The 12879-nt window shown below is 41.0% G+C and overlaps 2 protein-coding genes across 2 annotated transcripts; one reads left to right on the forward strand and one right to left on the reverse strand.

Annotated features, from left to right (window-relative positions):
- Positions 1-25: 25 nt before the first annotated feature.
- llph (LLP homolog, long-term synaptic facilitation factor) lies at positions 26-2527 on the forward strand. The gene is made up of 3 exons (XM_031757728.2): positions 26-152; positions 1212-1438; positions 1611-2527. Exons 2-3 carry the CDS (start codon positions 1222-1224, stop codon positions 1772-1774), a joined length of 381 nt encoding a protein of 126 aa, XP_031613588.1. The 5' UTR covers positions 26-152; positions 1212-1221; the 3' UTR covers positions 1775-2527.
- A 951-nt stretch (positions 2528-3478) lies between these two features.
- Positions 3479-12839, reverse strand: hcls1 (hematopoietic cell-specific Lyn substrate 1). The gene is made up of 16 exons (XM_031758216.2): positions 12682-12839; positions 11834-11917; positions 11657-11730; positions 10927-11050; positions 10671-10781; positions 9487-9541; positions 9289-9399; positions 9092-9202; positions 8906-9016; positions 8766-8821; positions 7390-7459; positions 7107-7258; positions 6855-7028; positions 4323-4485; positions 4171-4239; positions 3479-3939 (listed from the first exon to the last, which is right to left on the reverse strand). The coding sequence occupies exons 2-16, from the start codon at positions 11915-11917 to the stop codon at positions 3803-3805; spliced, it is 1602 nt and encodes a 533-aa protein (XP_031614076.1). The 5' UTR covers positions 12682-12839; the 3' UTR covers positions 3479-3802.
- Positions 12840-12879: the final 40 nt, after the last annotated feature.

Genomic DNA, 12879 nt, shown 5'->3' on the forward strand with positions numbered 1-12879 from the left:
CAGAATGTCCGAGGCAGCCAATCATATTGCAGCTCTTTCCAAAGCACGTGATTCATTTTTTCCCCAAGCTTCTAAACACGTGTGCGGAGTAGAAGAGTGTGTTGTTCACACAGTTTAAGCGTCAAGAAGCTCATCTGCTGCTTCTGTGGGAAGTAAGTCAGACTTGTATGTCATATAGTGGATTAATGATTACACCTGTATGAGTTTAATGAGGGAACGAGGCTATTTTTATGTGTTTTTAAGACTGGTGCCTCATTAGGAGTTGGGTAGCTAACTTGCTAGGCTTATTGTGACGGCCAGTATCGTGTAACTAAACGGAATTAACAGCATTTTACCATTTCTTTTAGGAGGGGGGTGGGTGATGATGATGTTAGTGCTGTAAATGTTCAACAGACCAAACGTTAAAGTTTATCACCGAAGCTGCTCATTCCCGTTTTGTTGAGGTTTAACAGCTCAGTGGATTCGCTAATCCTAACTTGCCTATAAAGTCCTTAGGTTTACGTTATTAATCATGGAAGGGAAATTGCAGTACTGCACGCGTCGGCCACTTTGTAAGGTACATCTGTTTACGATTCAGCCAATCACGCGGCAGCAACTCGGTGGATTTAGTGAAATGTGAAAGAAAGGTGATGTAGGTGAGTTTGAATGCGGCATAGTTGTTGGTCTGAGTGTTTAAGAAGATGCTGATCTGCTGGGATTTTTTAATATTTTTAATATCAGTGTTGGGTACTAGAGACCAGCTCAATGTTTATAGAGGTGTAGAAGAAGACAGTCTGAATGCGTGATCAGTTTTATTTAGACTTCTCTCCCAGGTTTATTTAACTTTATTAGTTAGTTTGTAAAGATGTTGCACAGTTTATTTTCATTGTTTTTTTGTTTTGTTAGTAGTATTACTAAAAAAACGTTATAAATGGATTTTTTTTCATTCTACCTACACAAATAGGTGTCATATTTAAATGATATACATCGTCTTGACGTTCCTGAAAGTAAATCATAGATTAATTAAAATCCAAACATCCTCCTGAATCCTGGGCTTCAGCTCAGGTAGTGTGGAAGAAATCGGCAGTCATTGGCAAGACATGTCGCCTCAGACCATCCATTTGTCTTCACCGCTTGTTTTTACTGTTCCGTGGTGTAAGGATACATGTGAAAGTCCTAAAAATTCGTGAACCCAAGTTTGCTTGACTGGTGATTTGTTAATGTGTTCGCAGCATCTTTAAAATGGCAAAAAGCCTTCGGAGTAAATGGAAGCGAAAGATGCGGGCAGAGAAGAGGAAGAAGAATGCTCCAAAGGAGCTGAACCGTCTGAAACAAGCTCTGACCCTCGATAAGAAAGGAGAAGTCGTCATGACTGACATTCAGGAGATCGCCACAGTGGTGCCAGCTGAGAAGATAAAGAAGCAGGCCGACGTTAACATGGAGGAGGCAGAGCCTGATGGTAAGACAGTGAGCACCACAGTCAGCAGCCTTTATAGTTTGTTTTTGTTTTGTTTTTTAATTACGAGGTGATGTCACACATTTTTCTGTGCCACATGTATCATTTGCAAACATGAGGAAACAGCTTGTGTGCATGTTGAAGCCGTCCTCACTGCTGTGTGTCTGTGTTTCAGATGGGAAGATGGACATGGACAGCAAGCGCAACAAGAAAACTCTTCTGGATGAACATGGACAGTATCCGGCATGGATGAGCCAGCGGCAGGCCAAGAAAATGAGGGGCAAACGATTGGGAAAGAAAGGTGGCAAGGGCAAGAAGAAGAAGAATGTTGCCTGGTAAACCACCAAACGGGAAGACCGTCATTTTAGCTATAAGACTCTGGAAGCTGAAACACAGCATCCTTTTGTGATAAGTGTTGTGTTTCTTAATTAAATTTCATTGTGTCTGGTGGATTTGAAGATTCCCGGGCTTTGCCACAGAGCCTGAGATCGTACAAAAGTTCACTGCAGAAACTGGTTTGTTCTCATGGAACAGCAAAACCCTCTCTGACTTGAGATCAGAGCACGGAAAACGTGTGTGTAGTGCGTCTGACTGCAGAAATGTGAGTGGTGCACGTGTATTCTCTGCCGCAAGTTAAGTCTCTAAACTCCCATAAAAAAATCTGTCCTATGATTTGTTCTGTTCATTTTCTTGACATCATGCAACTCTTTTGCCCACCTCCAGTGGCTCCTGGAGGTGTGTCAAAAACACAGAATTATTAGTATTTTAATATGATTTATAATTTCAATTGTTGTTTGTCACAACTTTAATTCATTACGCACATTCTTTACAATTACAGAACTGTGCAAAAGTGCATGGTGGATGCAGATGTGATGGTGCCTCTTTTATCGTGTACTTGTCCGGTTTCCTCTTTTTATGGACACACTGCATGCACAACATGCCAAGATATGCCGACAATCACCTCGTTGGTGCAAAACTCCTATTTCAAGCCCCTCACACTGTGTTATCTTTGGTGTTTTTCATACATTCAACTAAAGAAATGACAATAAATGATGTTTTTGGTGACAGACTAGTAAACACAACTTAAAATTAGTTCATTGCTAAGTTGTCTGTTATGTGTATACACATATCTTGAGTTAGGTGGGGGGGGTTTTACGCTTGAATGATTCATAGGTCAGTGTTAAGTGTTTCAACAATCAAACAAACATTCCTCTAAAATGGTCGGGTACAATGACTGGGCTGAAAATGAGTTTTAAAAAAGCAGCCGAAGTCAAGCACTTTTAAAAAAATTACAAGAAGGTCCGGCTCGTACAATATATTGAAAAGGAAAACTTTAACATTTCTTAAAATGTGCATCATAGGCTATGTCTATCATCTGGTGATTTATTTTTGCTATATCTGTGCAGCAGTGGCTGCTATGGAGGTATGTCATAAAAGGCCAGACCTGTGTCTCCCCAGTTATAGCTCTGTTTCACCTGTCAGGTAACTGCCTAAACCGCTGCACAATAAAGTAACCTGTTTAATGCCGGTGCTTAGCCATAGTTAACGTGATACTGGCCTAATCTTTTTGCGAGGGTTTTCTACTTTTACTGTTTAGGGTTAGACAAAATGTTTTATTATCAATGTTGGCTTCTTATAATTTAATTTTGTAAACACGGGTAGAATAATGAAACGCATGTTCTCCAGCCATTATGGTTTGTGGCTGTGCATAGAGAAGATGACTTGGCCTGCATAGCTTTGAAGCTACTGTTTCACAGTAGAATACATATTAAGGATTTTCCTTCCCACACTTCATAATGCCTCCCTTTTTTTGTAATACTAACATAAACATGGTGTTATACCGATGAACATGCAACGTTTAAGTGGGCAAGAAATCACGCATAGCCCGCTGCAGAGTCGTTACATGTTTAAGGATTAATTATCACCTCACTTATCACTGTGTCCAAACACCAAGATGGCGATGGCTAAAATGATCAGCTGGTGCTCCACAAAACAGTGTTTTTAGGTCACTGTAACCGCATCAGAGGAAAGACAAAACACAGGTTGCCAGGAGGATTTTATTAGAATAGCAGAGCCATTTCAGGTCATAACTGTGATTACATTGGTAAAATAAAAATCCAGTGAAAGAAATGAAAAATAAGGTCATATACCCTCAGTTCCTTGCAGAGGTGTACATGTTTGCTTCTGATCAGGATTGGCCTGATGCTTTTCCAGTCGGCACATTCAAAGCGAAATATTACACAAATCAACTGATTTTAAAAATTTGTTCTGATTTGATTGTTAAATACAAATTCCTCCTTCTGTTCAACAATATTGAAGTTTGTTTAAGTGAAGCTTGTGCAAAAATAGACTTTGGGAGCGTGTTGCTCACTCGATCAGCTGAACATAAGCGGCCGGGAACAGACCGGTACGTCCGTGACACTGTCCCTTCCACCAGCCCTCATCAATCATCTCTATGTTGTGGATTATGTCGTCTGGATTGAAGGAGATCTCGTCATCGGCCTCTGTGTGAAAAAAGAAAAGCAAAGGATTTATCCTCACATTTAAGCACTTGTGTCACAGCGTCAAAGGCCAAAGGAACACCTGTGCTCACGATCCCCTTTCAGTGTGTAAACAAGGCAAACCAAAGTAGCCCAGATCAGCTATTCCACAATGAGTACTGAATGTGTAGGTGTGACATTTATATGTGCACAAGGTCACATTTATCATGAAACGTAGAAAATGGAGAGTCTTACCTCCCTGATAGTCATAAATCGCTATTGCCTTCTGGCCACATGTCAGGTCTTCATAGTCGTTCTCGTCAGCTGGGAGATAAAATATGCGAGATTAATGATCAGTAGCCACGAAAGGGGTCCTGATTAACTCACGGCTTTGCTTAGAGGCACACCTTTACGCTGAGGAGGAGGAGGAGGGGGATGACCGATGTCTTCATACTCTCCACCATCATCATCCACTTCTATTGACCTTTCAGGCAGAGGAGGGGCGCCCGGTTCCTCAAAATCGTCCGATCGTGGTGGCAAGGCCGGGGGCTCCTCGTATTCTGGTTCCTCCTGAAAACAGCAATGCTCAAAGTCACCGATTTCAAATCCTGGAGGTGAGCTGAGATGAGTCCCAGTAGCATGCCAGCATTATATTTAGAGCTAAACATCTGAATTTTGAGATGGACAAAGGGATAATTTGGGAAAAATATGCTGTAATCTTAAATTTACTTCTGGAACCAACTCTTTCTGTTCATCACCCATCTTTAAATGTCTCCAGGTGCTGATTTAGGCTGTTATTTTATTTATTCCTTTATATTTTAATTTGGGCTCCTTTAAAAAGCCATGTCTTTGTTCCATAATGTCCGGCATCTGTATAAAATCTAACATAAGGCCAACTTACTTATCTTAGCTTCTTAAAAAGGGATGAAAAACAACATTTAATGGGCTTCAATGACAATTTCCATCCTGCGGGTACAAATGTCTGCATGTCGCTGTCTTTTAGACATTCATGTCCTCAGTGAGAAGCACTGGGACTGTGTGCAACAGGCAAAGGAGTGAAGTCACAAAGTACTGAGAGACGTTGAGTACTCAAAGGTAAATAAGTAGCACTTGTTTAAAATTTCAGGAGCAGGTTATCAAACGTGCTAACTTTTCAGTGTTGTGGCCTTCATCGTGGTGTGATGATGCTCTTCTGCTACCTTTGACTCATAAGTGGAGTTAGATGATTTGTAGTTAAGCGTCACAGGTGAGGATAATCAGAAAGGAACCCTTTCCAGAGACTGAATTAGGTTAGTTGCTGAGTTTTGGAGATATCAGCTGTGAAGATGTCTCTCTTTTTACAGCATTTTGCACCACATGGTATTTGCCTTTTTTTTTAAAAAAAAACAAAAACTAATAGCCTCAAAGTCTGCTGTAAACATTTTCACATAGGACCTATTTTCTTTCTGCTTTTCCACATCCACAAACCCAAAAAATTCTGCAGAATTATGTTACTACTGACCTGTGAATTGTCCAAGGATAAAAAAGGCACCTAACTCACCAATTAGGTGTCTACACGTAAAAGACAACTTGGTAAAGAACCAGTTTTAAATTGTGACTTTGTCACAAAAACACATAATTTGTCTCCATTTCTTTAATGAATTTATGAAAAATTTCAAAGATAAGACAGTCTGACAGACTTGAATAGTATCTTTGTACCAAAAAGGTGATTCCCAAAGAGCTGTTAGCTAAAAACACAGAATATCTTGATAGTATGGTGTGCAGCGTGTCCTTAAAAAATTTGAGGAAACTGGAAAAGTGGAGGGCAAAAGAAAAGAAGTGGCAGATCTAAACAACTATCTACAGCAGATGAACAGTATCTGAAATACCAGGATACCTGGATAAATCACAATGCACACAACCAAACACTATCAGTCATGGATTGGCATACATGCCAACCCCCCCCCCACCCCCCAATTTTTTCAGGAGAATCACGAATTTCAGTGCCCCTCCCAAAAATCTCCCGGAGCCACCATTCTCCCGAATTTCTCCCGATTTTCCACCCGGAAACAAAATTGAAAAACCATATCCCAGCATGGCCCAGCCAATTCCAGTTTCCAACAATGGCTACTACTACTGCAGCTACTTAGTTTTAATATTACTCTTATTACTCTTTCTGGGTCACAAAATAAACTTTTAACATATTTTCAGGCGAGAATGTAGCTGTGTAAACTTCAAATATCTGAGCCGGCGAGAACAACGAACTCCCGGCACATCGTTTTCAAACCCCCGCGGTCTTTTGCTACTCAGGTTAAACATGATATATAAGACACTTAGATAACTTAAACATGTTATTGTTTGGCCTTTTTCAGTGTTTTATTTGTTCGTGAGTAAATGGGTTTGGCTGAGATTAAAGTTATTAGATTAGATTTAATTAAATAAAACTTTATTAATCCCTCGGGAGGGTTCCTCCGGGGTTTTCACACAGCTGAATAAACGTCAAACAGAAAACTGATTAAACAGAAGTGTGAGACGGTCAAGAATTTATGCCAGTGTCCTGTTATATTTTAGATAGCAAGGAGCAGACGGCAGAGTTTCACTGCACCGAGAGAGCTCGTGACGTAATTCTGAAGGCTAGACCATCGCAGTCGCTCATCTCCGGTCTACCCAGCTTTCAGAGGACCCGGCCACTTAGACCGCGAAGGCCGGGTCCTCAGGTGGATGCAGCCTCTGAATTTGGACACCCCCGCTGTTATAATAGCGGTGACATTTAACTTATTTTATCCAATAAATAAATATAGTAAAATTCAAGTTTTTTGTATATATATGTATATGTATACCTATATATACAAAAGAATATAAATATGTGCATGCTGGTGGAAAGATGGGTGAACATGAGTCCCATGTTTTAAACACGAGTTGTTATTTGGTACATCTGATTTTTCATATGTGTTTCTCACCACCGGCTCTGGTTCTGGTTCTGGTTCTGGCTCTGGCTCCAGCTCTGGTTCTGGCTCCGGCTCTGGAATCTCTGGAGTGCGACGGTGGATTTCTGGTGTTGGCATATCGTCCTCTGGATCAACATGATGAACTGGTGGTACTTGAGATTCCTCCTCTCTTCTTCTTTCTTCCTCCTAAAAGAAAGAACATCAATCACGTGAGCTGAAAACAGCTCACCTTGTAGCTCTTTACATTTTTGCAGTGCAGCGTACCTGCTGCTGTCTGCGTTTGGCCTCCTCTCGCTCTCGGCTCTCTCTGGCTTGCCTCCTCGCTCTCTCTTCTTCTGCTTTCTTCCTGTTCTCCTCATCGGAAGCCTTGGCCATGTTCTCAAAGCGTGCTTTCAGTTTTCCTGCACCTGCACTCGCTGCATAATAAAATCCAAAGGGAATATGAATGCAGTGCATCATGGAAACCATTGAACAGTTGTGGATTTAATTGCTTGCCAGGCAGATGGCAGAGTGTGAGTGATTATGTTGGAGAAACAAATGAACTTACAAGCCTCTACTGGCTGTGTCTTTTTATATGCAGAGGTCGGGGAGTCCATGTCTGTGAAGCCTGCTGCACTCTAGAGGTTAATAATAGAAAGAAAGAATTATTTTTCAGAAGTTTGAATTGTCACTACAAACATGATGTTTCAATAATGACGGTTACAGCTGCAAGAATACTCAAGCAGGCGATTAACTGACTGGCAGGAAATAAATCAAAATTAAAAATTAAAAGCTGGTGGTTTGACAATCTGCTGCTTGTCTGTTCCTGTCAGATCAGGAAGATGTACAGGCTATGAAACAGCCTTATTTCAGCTGATGATGTGGGCACATCTGGGCCAATCTGTTACTGGGGACCTCTGATACTCGGGCTAAACCACAAAATAAATGGAGCTAAAAATGTGATCAAAGTCCCAAGAAGCCAGATGTTAGATGTTTTTTTTGTTTTGTTTTTAATGCTTTCGCTTAAGATAAAAAATCTTTTTTTTTTTTGCAGAAGTTCCTTGGCTAAGATAGGCAGTAGCTGAATCAACAGTGGTTACACAGGAACAACATTTACAAAAAATTATACAATAAAGTAACTGTCAGTGTCGCCTCAGGCCAGATGGGGGTGTAGTAAGGTTCAGGCCCACTCACTTAAATCTTTTAACAAGTTGCGCCAAAGGTTCTACAATGACTTTGAACATGACAAGACATCAGTCTAGTTGTGTCTAAGTACAAGTTATTTAAATATGTCACCACTTTGCGAAGGTCTGGAAGAAGACCCAAACAGTCACCATCGTTTTTTTTAAATTTCCTTCTAAATCAAGTATGAAATTTAAAGTCAGAAATGTGAAAAAAGGCTGTCCTGTAAAGACAAGGGCGGATCTACAGAGGGGCAAAGGGGGCAACTGGCCCAACTACATATAAGGTATTTTTACATACTTCACTGAAGAGGTATGAGCCACCCTAGACCTCTTGCCCTTCCTTTGCTGCCCATGTAAAACTTTCTAGATCCACCACTCCGTGAATATAATAACATCCTTTACCTTTTTGACAGTAAGTCAAATCAGTGAGTAAAATGGGAACAGACCAACAATGGTCTCATAAATAAGAATGCTTGTTCTGGTTATACAGAACAAGCAGACCATTCAGGCTAAGAATAAGATGTACAGTCATGTAGAAGGGCTTTAAGGTTTTAGGTAGGTATTAAAACATTTTTAAGTTCATTTCATGAAAATTAAAACAGAAATAATCGATATTAATTCCAGCATTTAACATTTGTGCCTCACTTTTTCCAAAGTATTAATTATTCCCCTAACAGATGTTTTGGCTACTTTCCATTTTATTCCAGATTAGACAATGAATCTAAAGACAATAATACGGAATTTCATCCTTGATGCTGACCTTATCCATGCGGTCTGCCTGTACGCCATACCGGCCACCGAAACCTGCTGAATAATCTGAACACAGAAGCACTTCATCAGTGTGATGAATACAGGAAATCTGCTCCTGTAAATAACACATCAGTGGCTCACTCCTCTAACCTTTTTGTGACTGATGTTTCTCCGTCTCAGCCTTGTAATCGTACCCCAACGCAGCTTTGTCGACTTTCTCCTTCTCAACACCAAATTTCCCTCCAAATCCCTTTGAGTAATCTGCACAGAATAAAGCAATCAAGTGTCATGAAAGAAACGGTGCCCGAACCTGCAAAAGCTGCAATTTTAACTCACCTTTCTGCGACTGATGCTTCTCTGTTTCTCCTTTATAGTCATACCCCACAGCAGCTTTGTCTACCTTCTCCTTCTCCACCCCATATTTCCCTCCAAATCCCTTAGCGTAGTCTGGTGAAAATAAATTTCAAATGCATAAAAAAGCAAATATAAAGCACATAATATAAAAAGAGACAGTTGCTACAACCTGAACTCACCTTTCTGTGACTGATGCTTCTCAGTCTGACTCTTGTAGTCGTACCCCAAAGCCGCCTTGTCCACTTTGTCTTTCTCGACACCGTACTTTCCTCCAAATCCCTTTGAGTAATCTAAAGCAGTGAGTTATAAGAATGTAAGATTTAGACAAACTTCTGATAGGAGAATAGTGAATGACAGATGCAGGACACTGGACGTACCTTTCTGAGATCCATGCTGCTGCACTTCTCCTTTGTATTCAAAGCCGACGGCAGACTGTACAAAGATTGAAATCATAATAAATATTAAGCATCGTATGTGTGGAACTTTTCTTACTGAAGAAACTTCAGCTATCAGGCTCCTCTCCTGTGGAACCAGCTCCTAGTGTGGATTAAGGAGACAGACACTCTCTCTACTTTTAAGATTAGGGTTCAAACTTTTCTTTTTGACAAAGCTAATAAATAGAGCTGGATCAGGGGACACTGAAGCCTCACCCACGGATGCTGTAAGGCTCAGGATGCTACAGGACTTCCCATGATGCACTGAGCTCTTCTTTTCCACTACCGATGCATTTATATGTCACTACTCCATGTCCTCTCCTCTCCTTCCCCTCATGCCCCAACAACAGATGGCTGCCCCTCACTGAACCTGCCTCTGCTGGAGTCTCATTTCTCTATTTGTCTTAAAACAGGCCATCATTGATCCCTTTCCTTAAAGTCAGCTTCTAATTGGCTATCCCAGACGATCTGAACATCATGTTGGTGGGACTTTTGTGCTCGAAACCAGAGCTGTGTGTCTGAGATGACCATATCCACTCTTACTGATGTCATACAGAGCCAAAATGTCTGAAACCAGCTGTATTTGGCTTACAGGAAGTACTTGTACATAGGCTTCAGATTTAAAACTTTGACCATGTTTAAAAGGAGCATCCACCAGTATATGTAGGTATAATAGAAACAACGGAAAGTATAACAGATCCCAGTTTTAACTGTACCGATCACAGCAGATGGCCGCCCCTCCATGAGCCAGTCTCTACTGGAGGTTAATTAAAAGGGAGTTCTTCCTTCTCACTGTCACCAAAGCACTTTCTCACAGTGGGTCATATGATTGTAGGGATTTTCTTTGTTTTCTCTGTATTATTGTAAGGTCTTTGCCTTATAATTAAAGCCCTTTAGGGCAACTGTTGTTGTGATTTGGGGCTATGTAAATAAAATTGAATTGAATGAATCCTGTTGTTTGATGGCACAGAGCAGTAGACAGAAACACAGCAGAGAAGGAGACCTCATCATGTCATTTAAATCACATCTGAGTTACAGAATATCAAAGAAAAGATGTTAATGTGGGTGCAGTGTGCTCCCTTTTACTTATTTTTGCCTATTGTGAAAGAGTTTGCTCATCTTCTCACCTTATCCACGCGGTCCTTCTGAACACCATATTTCCCTCCGAACCCTTTCGCTGCATCTTTCTGGGAAGAGTGCTTCTCCACCTCTGCTACATAGTCGCTACCCACAGCCACCTGGACAGCAGAGACACATCCGTTCAAACAAAAAGGACACAGTTTAAAGAAATGGTGGGCACAGAGTCGAGGGTAAAGAGGAGTCGCAGTAAATGATAGGAGCTTATCACCATAATTCAGATTTCAATGAGAACAATTTGTTAACCTTGTCCATTCGATCCGTCTCAACTCCAAACTTTCCTCCATATCCGTACGATGCTTTGGGAATGTTCTCCTTCTGCTTCACCTTCTCATGCTCCTCAGTGACCTTGCTTCTGAGCTCTGCAACACTGCAGGGGCCAAAACACATGAATACTGAAACAGACGGAGTTCATGCTATTGTGAACTCAATCACTAACACTGATACACTCATCATGGTAATTTTAAACTGTTAGTATAGTAGTTGTTCCTCTGCTGCTTACTCTTAATCCTTTCCAATATTAAAATCTCTTATGAGTCACAAATTCAGGGTCACAAATGCTCAGAAGCTCTGAGTACATGGATACTGCTAATGGGGGGGGGGTTTCCCAATAGGGTGGATCATGTGTCTGTCTAACTAACCACAACTTAATTAAGTTTTCTGCTTGATGAGGATCCACAGCAACTTTGAAGGTTACCAAATATTCATTAACGAGTGAATTATTGACCCTGAATAAGCCACAATTTATACAAAATCTGTCCCACCCAGTCAGCAGAGGTTTAAATATCACTGTCAAAGACTCGTCAACATCACCATCATCATACATTATCCATATTAGGAAAGACTCGCGGCCCGACAGCTTACGCTCTGCTCTCACTTCCTCTTCCTGTTGCTGCACAGCACCCACTATGTCCTGAACTCATCTACGTGCACTATAAAAATAATATTTCCAGGAACAGGCTGCACGTCTTTTCACCTGATGTGTTCTTTACGTCCTGAGCCCTCGATGGTTTTGGCCCCCCACCTCTGCTCCTGCTCTGACACGTCATTCTAAAACACACACACACATAAACACAAAATCAGAAATGATTGACGCAGGGGTGTCTACCCAACCCTCCCTACAGTGACGCTCACTCCAGGAAGTACACAGTACCTCAAAGTCAGGGTCCGTCTCCCAGTCATCCCCCTCTCCAGCCACCTTCATGCTCACATTGTGGCCCACCACTGACTTCCACATCTGGGGGTGGGAGATTAAAACACAGTGAGCCACAAAGGACAGCTGCAATAAAGATCAACGACCCCTTCGTGCATTAAAATTATTATTCTTTGTTTAGGTGATCACTAAAAATAAACTAACGCACAACCACAAGCTCTGACCAAACTCTGCTCAAGTCTCAAAAAGGAAGTTATTCTGAACGTGATGGTTCATTTCCCCAAAAAGAACATACACTTATCTCATAAAACATCTAACTAAAACACTGAAGAAGCTGCATCATAATATATTATTTAAGAACATTATGCACTGCACATGTTAAAATCATCTTTAATAAGGTGGAAATGAGAGATTTTATGTCGTGAGGGAAGCAGATAATCTCTTAAAAATTAAGTCTTCTTCGGTAGCTGGCTACAATTTATCTTTAATTATATTTTTATACCACTTTTATTGCCATAAATGGTAATTCTAAGCTAGTAATGACAGTCTCAGTAATGCTGGGCTTGTTATTTTTAATATTGGACACACAGTTCAGGTAAACACTGAGTTAAAAGCAGAAAATAGGTTATTCCCGTATTATTTAATCAATTTTATGCCATTCAAATGCTTCGCATCTGAAAACATGAGGCTGTTAAGTCACATTTGTCGCTACTAACGTTTCACTGTGCAGCACTTTAAACTGCGACTGCTTACATCTACTTCCTTAATTTAACGGAAATATTAACAGAGGAAAGTTAGACGCTGGCTTGTTAGTGGCTTCACTTTGAATACAAATATAAGATCTTTACCTTTCAGTTGTTGCGCAGTTTGCCCGTGTTTAGATGAATAATGTGCAACAGCAAGCGGTCCTGCGGGGTCTTTGCACAAGTCGTCGCACTCTAACGGGCGAGGAGTGAACGCGGATCTAGCACACGTGAGCGCGCTTTGGTGAAAATACCTGCACAAGTGTCGCCCCTGTCTGCTCTGGAGATTTAAGAGTTCATACC

Source organism: Oreochromis aureus, linkage group 17, assembly GCF_013358895.1.
Source record: "Oreochromis aureus strain Israel breed Guangdong linkage group 17, ZZ_aureus, whole genome shotgun sequence".
Classification (NCBI taxonomy): domain Eukaryota; kingdom Metazoa; phylum Chordata; class Actinopteri; order Cichliformes; family Cichlidae; genus Oreochromis; species Oreochromis aureus.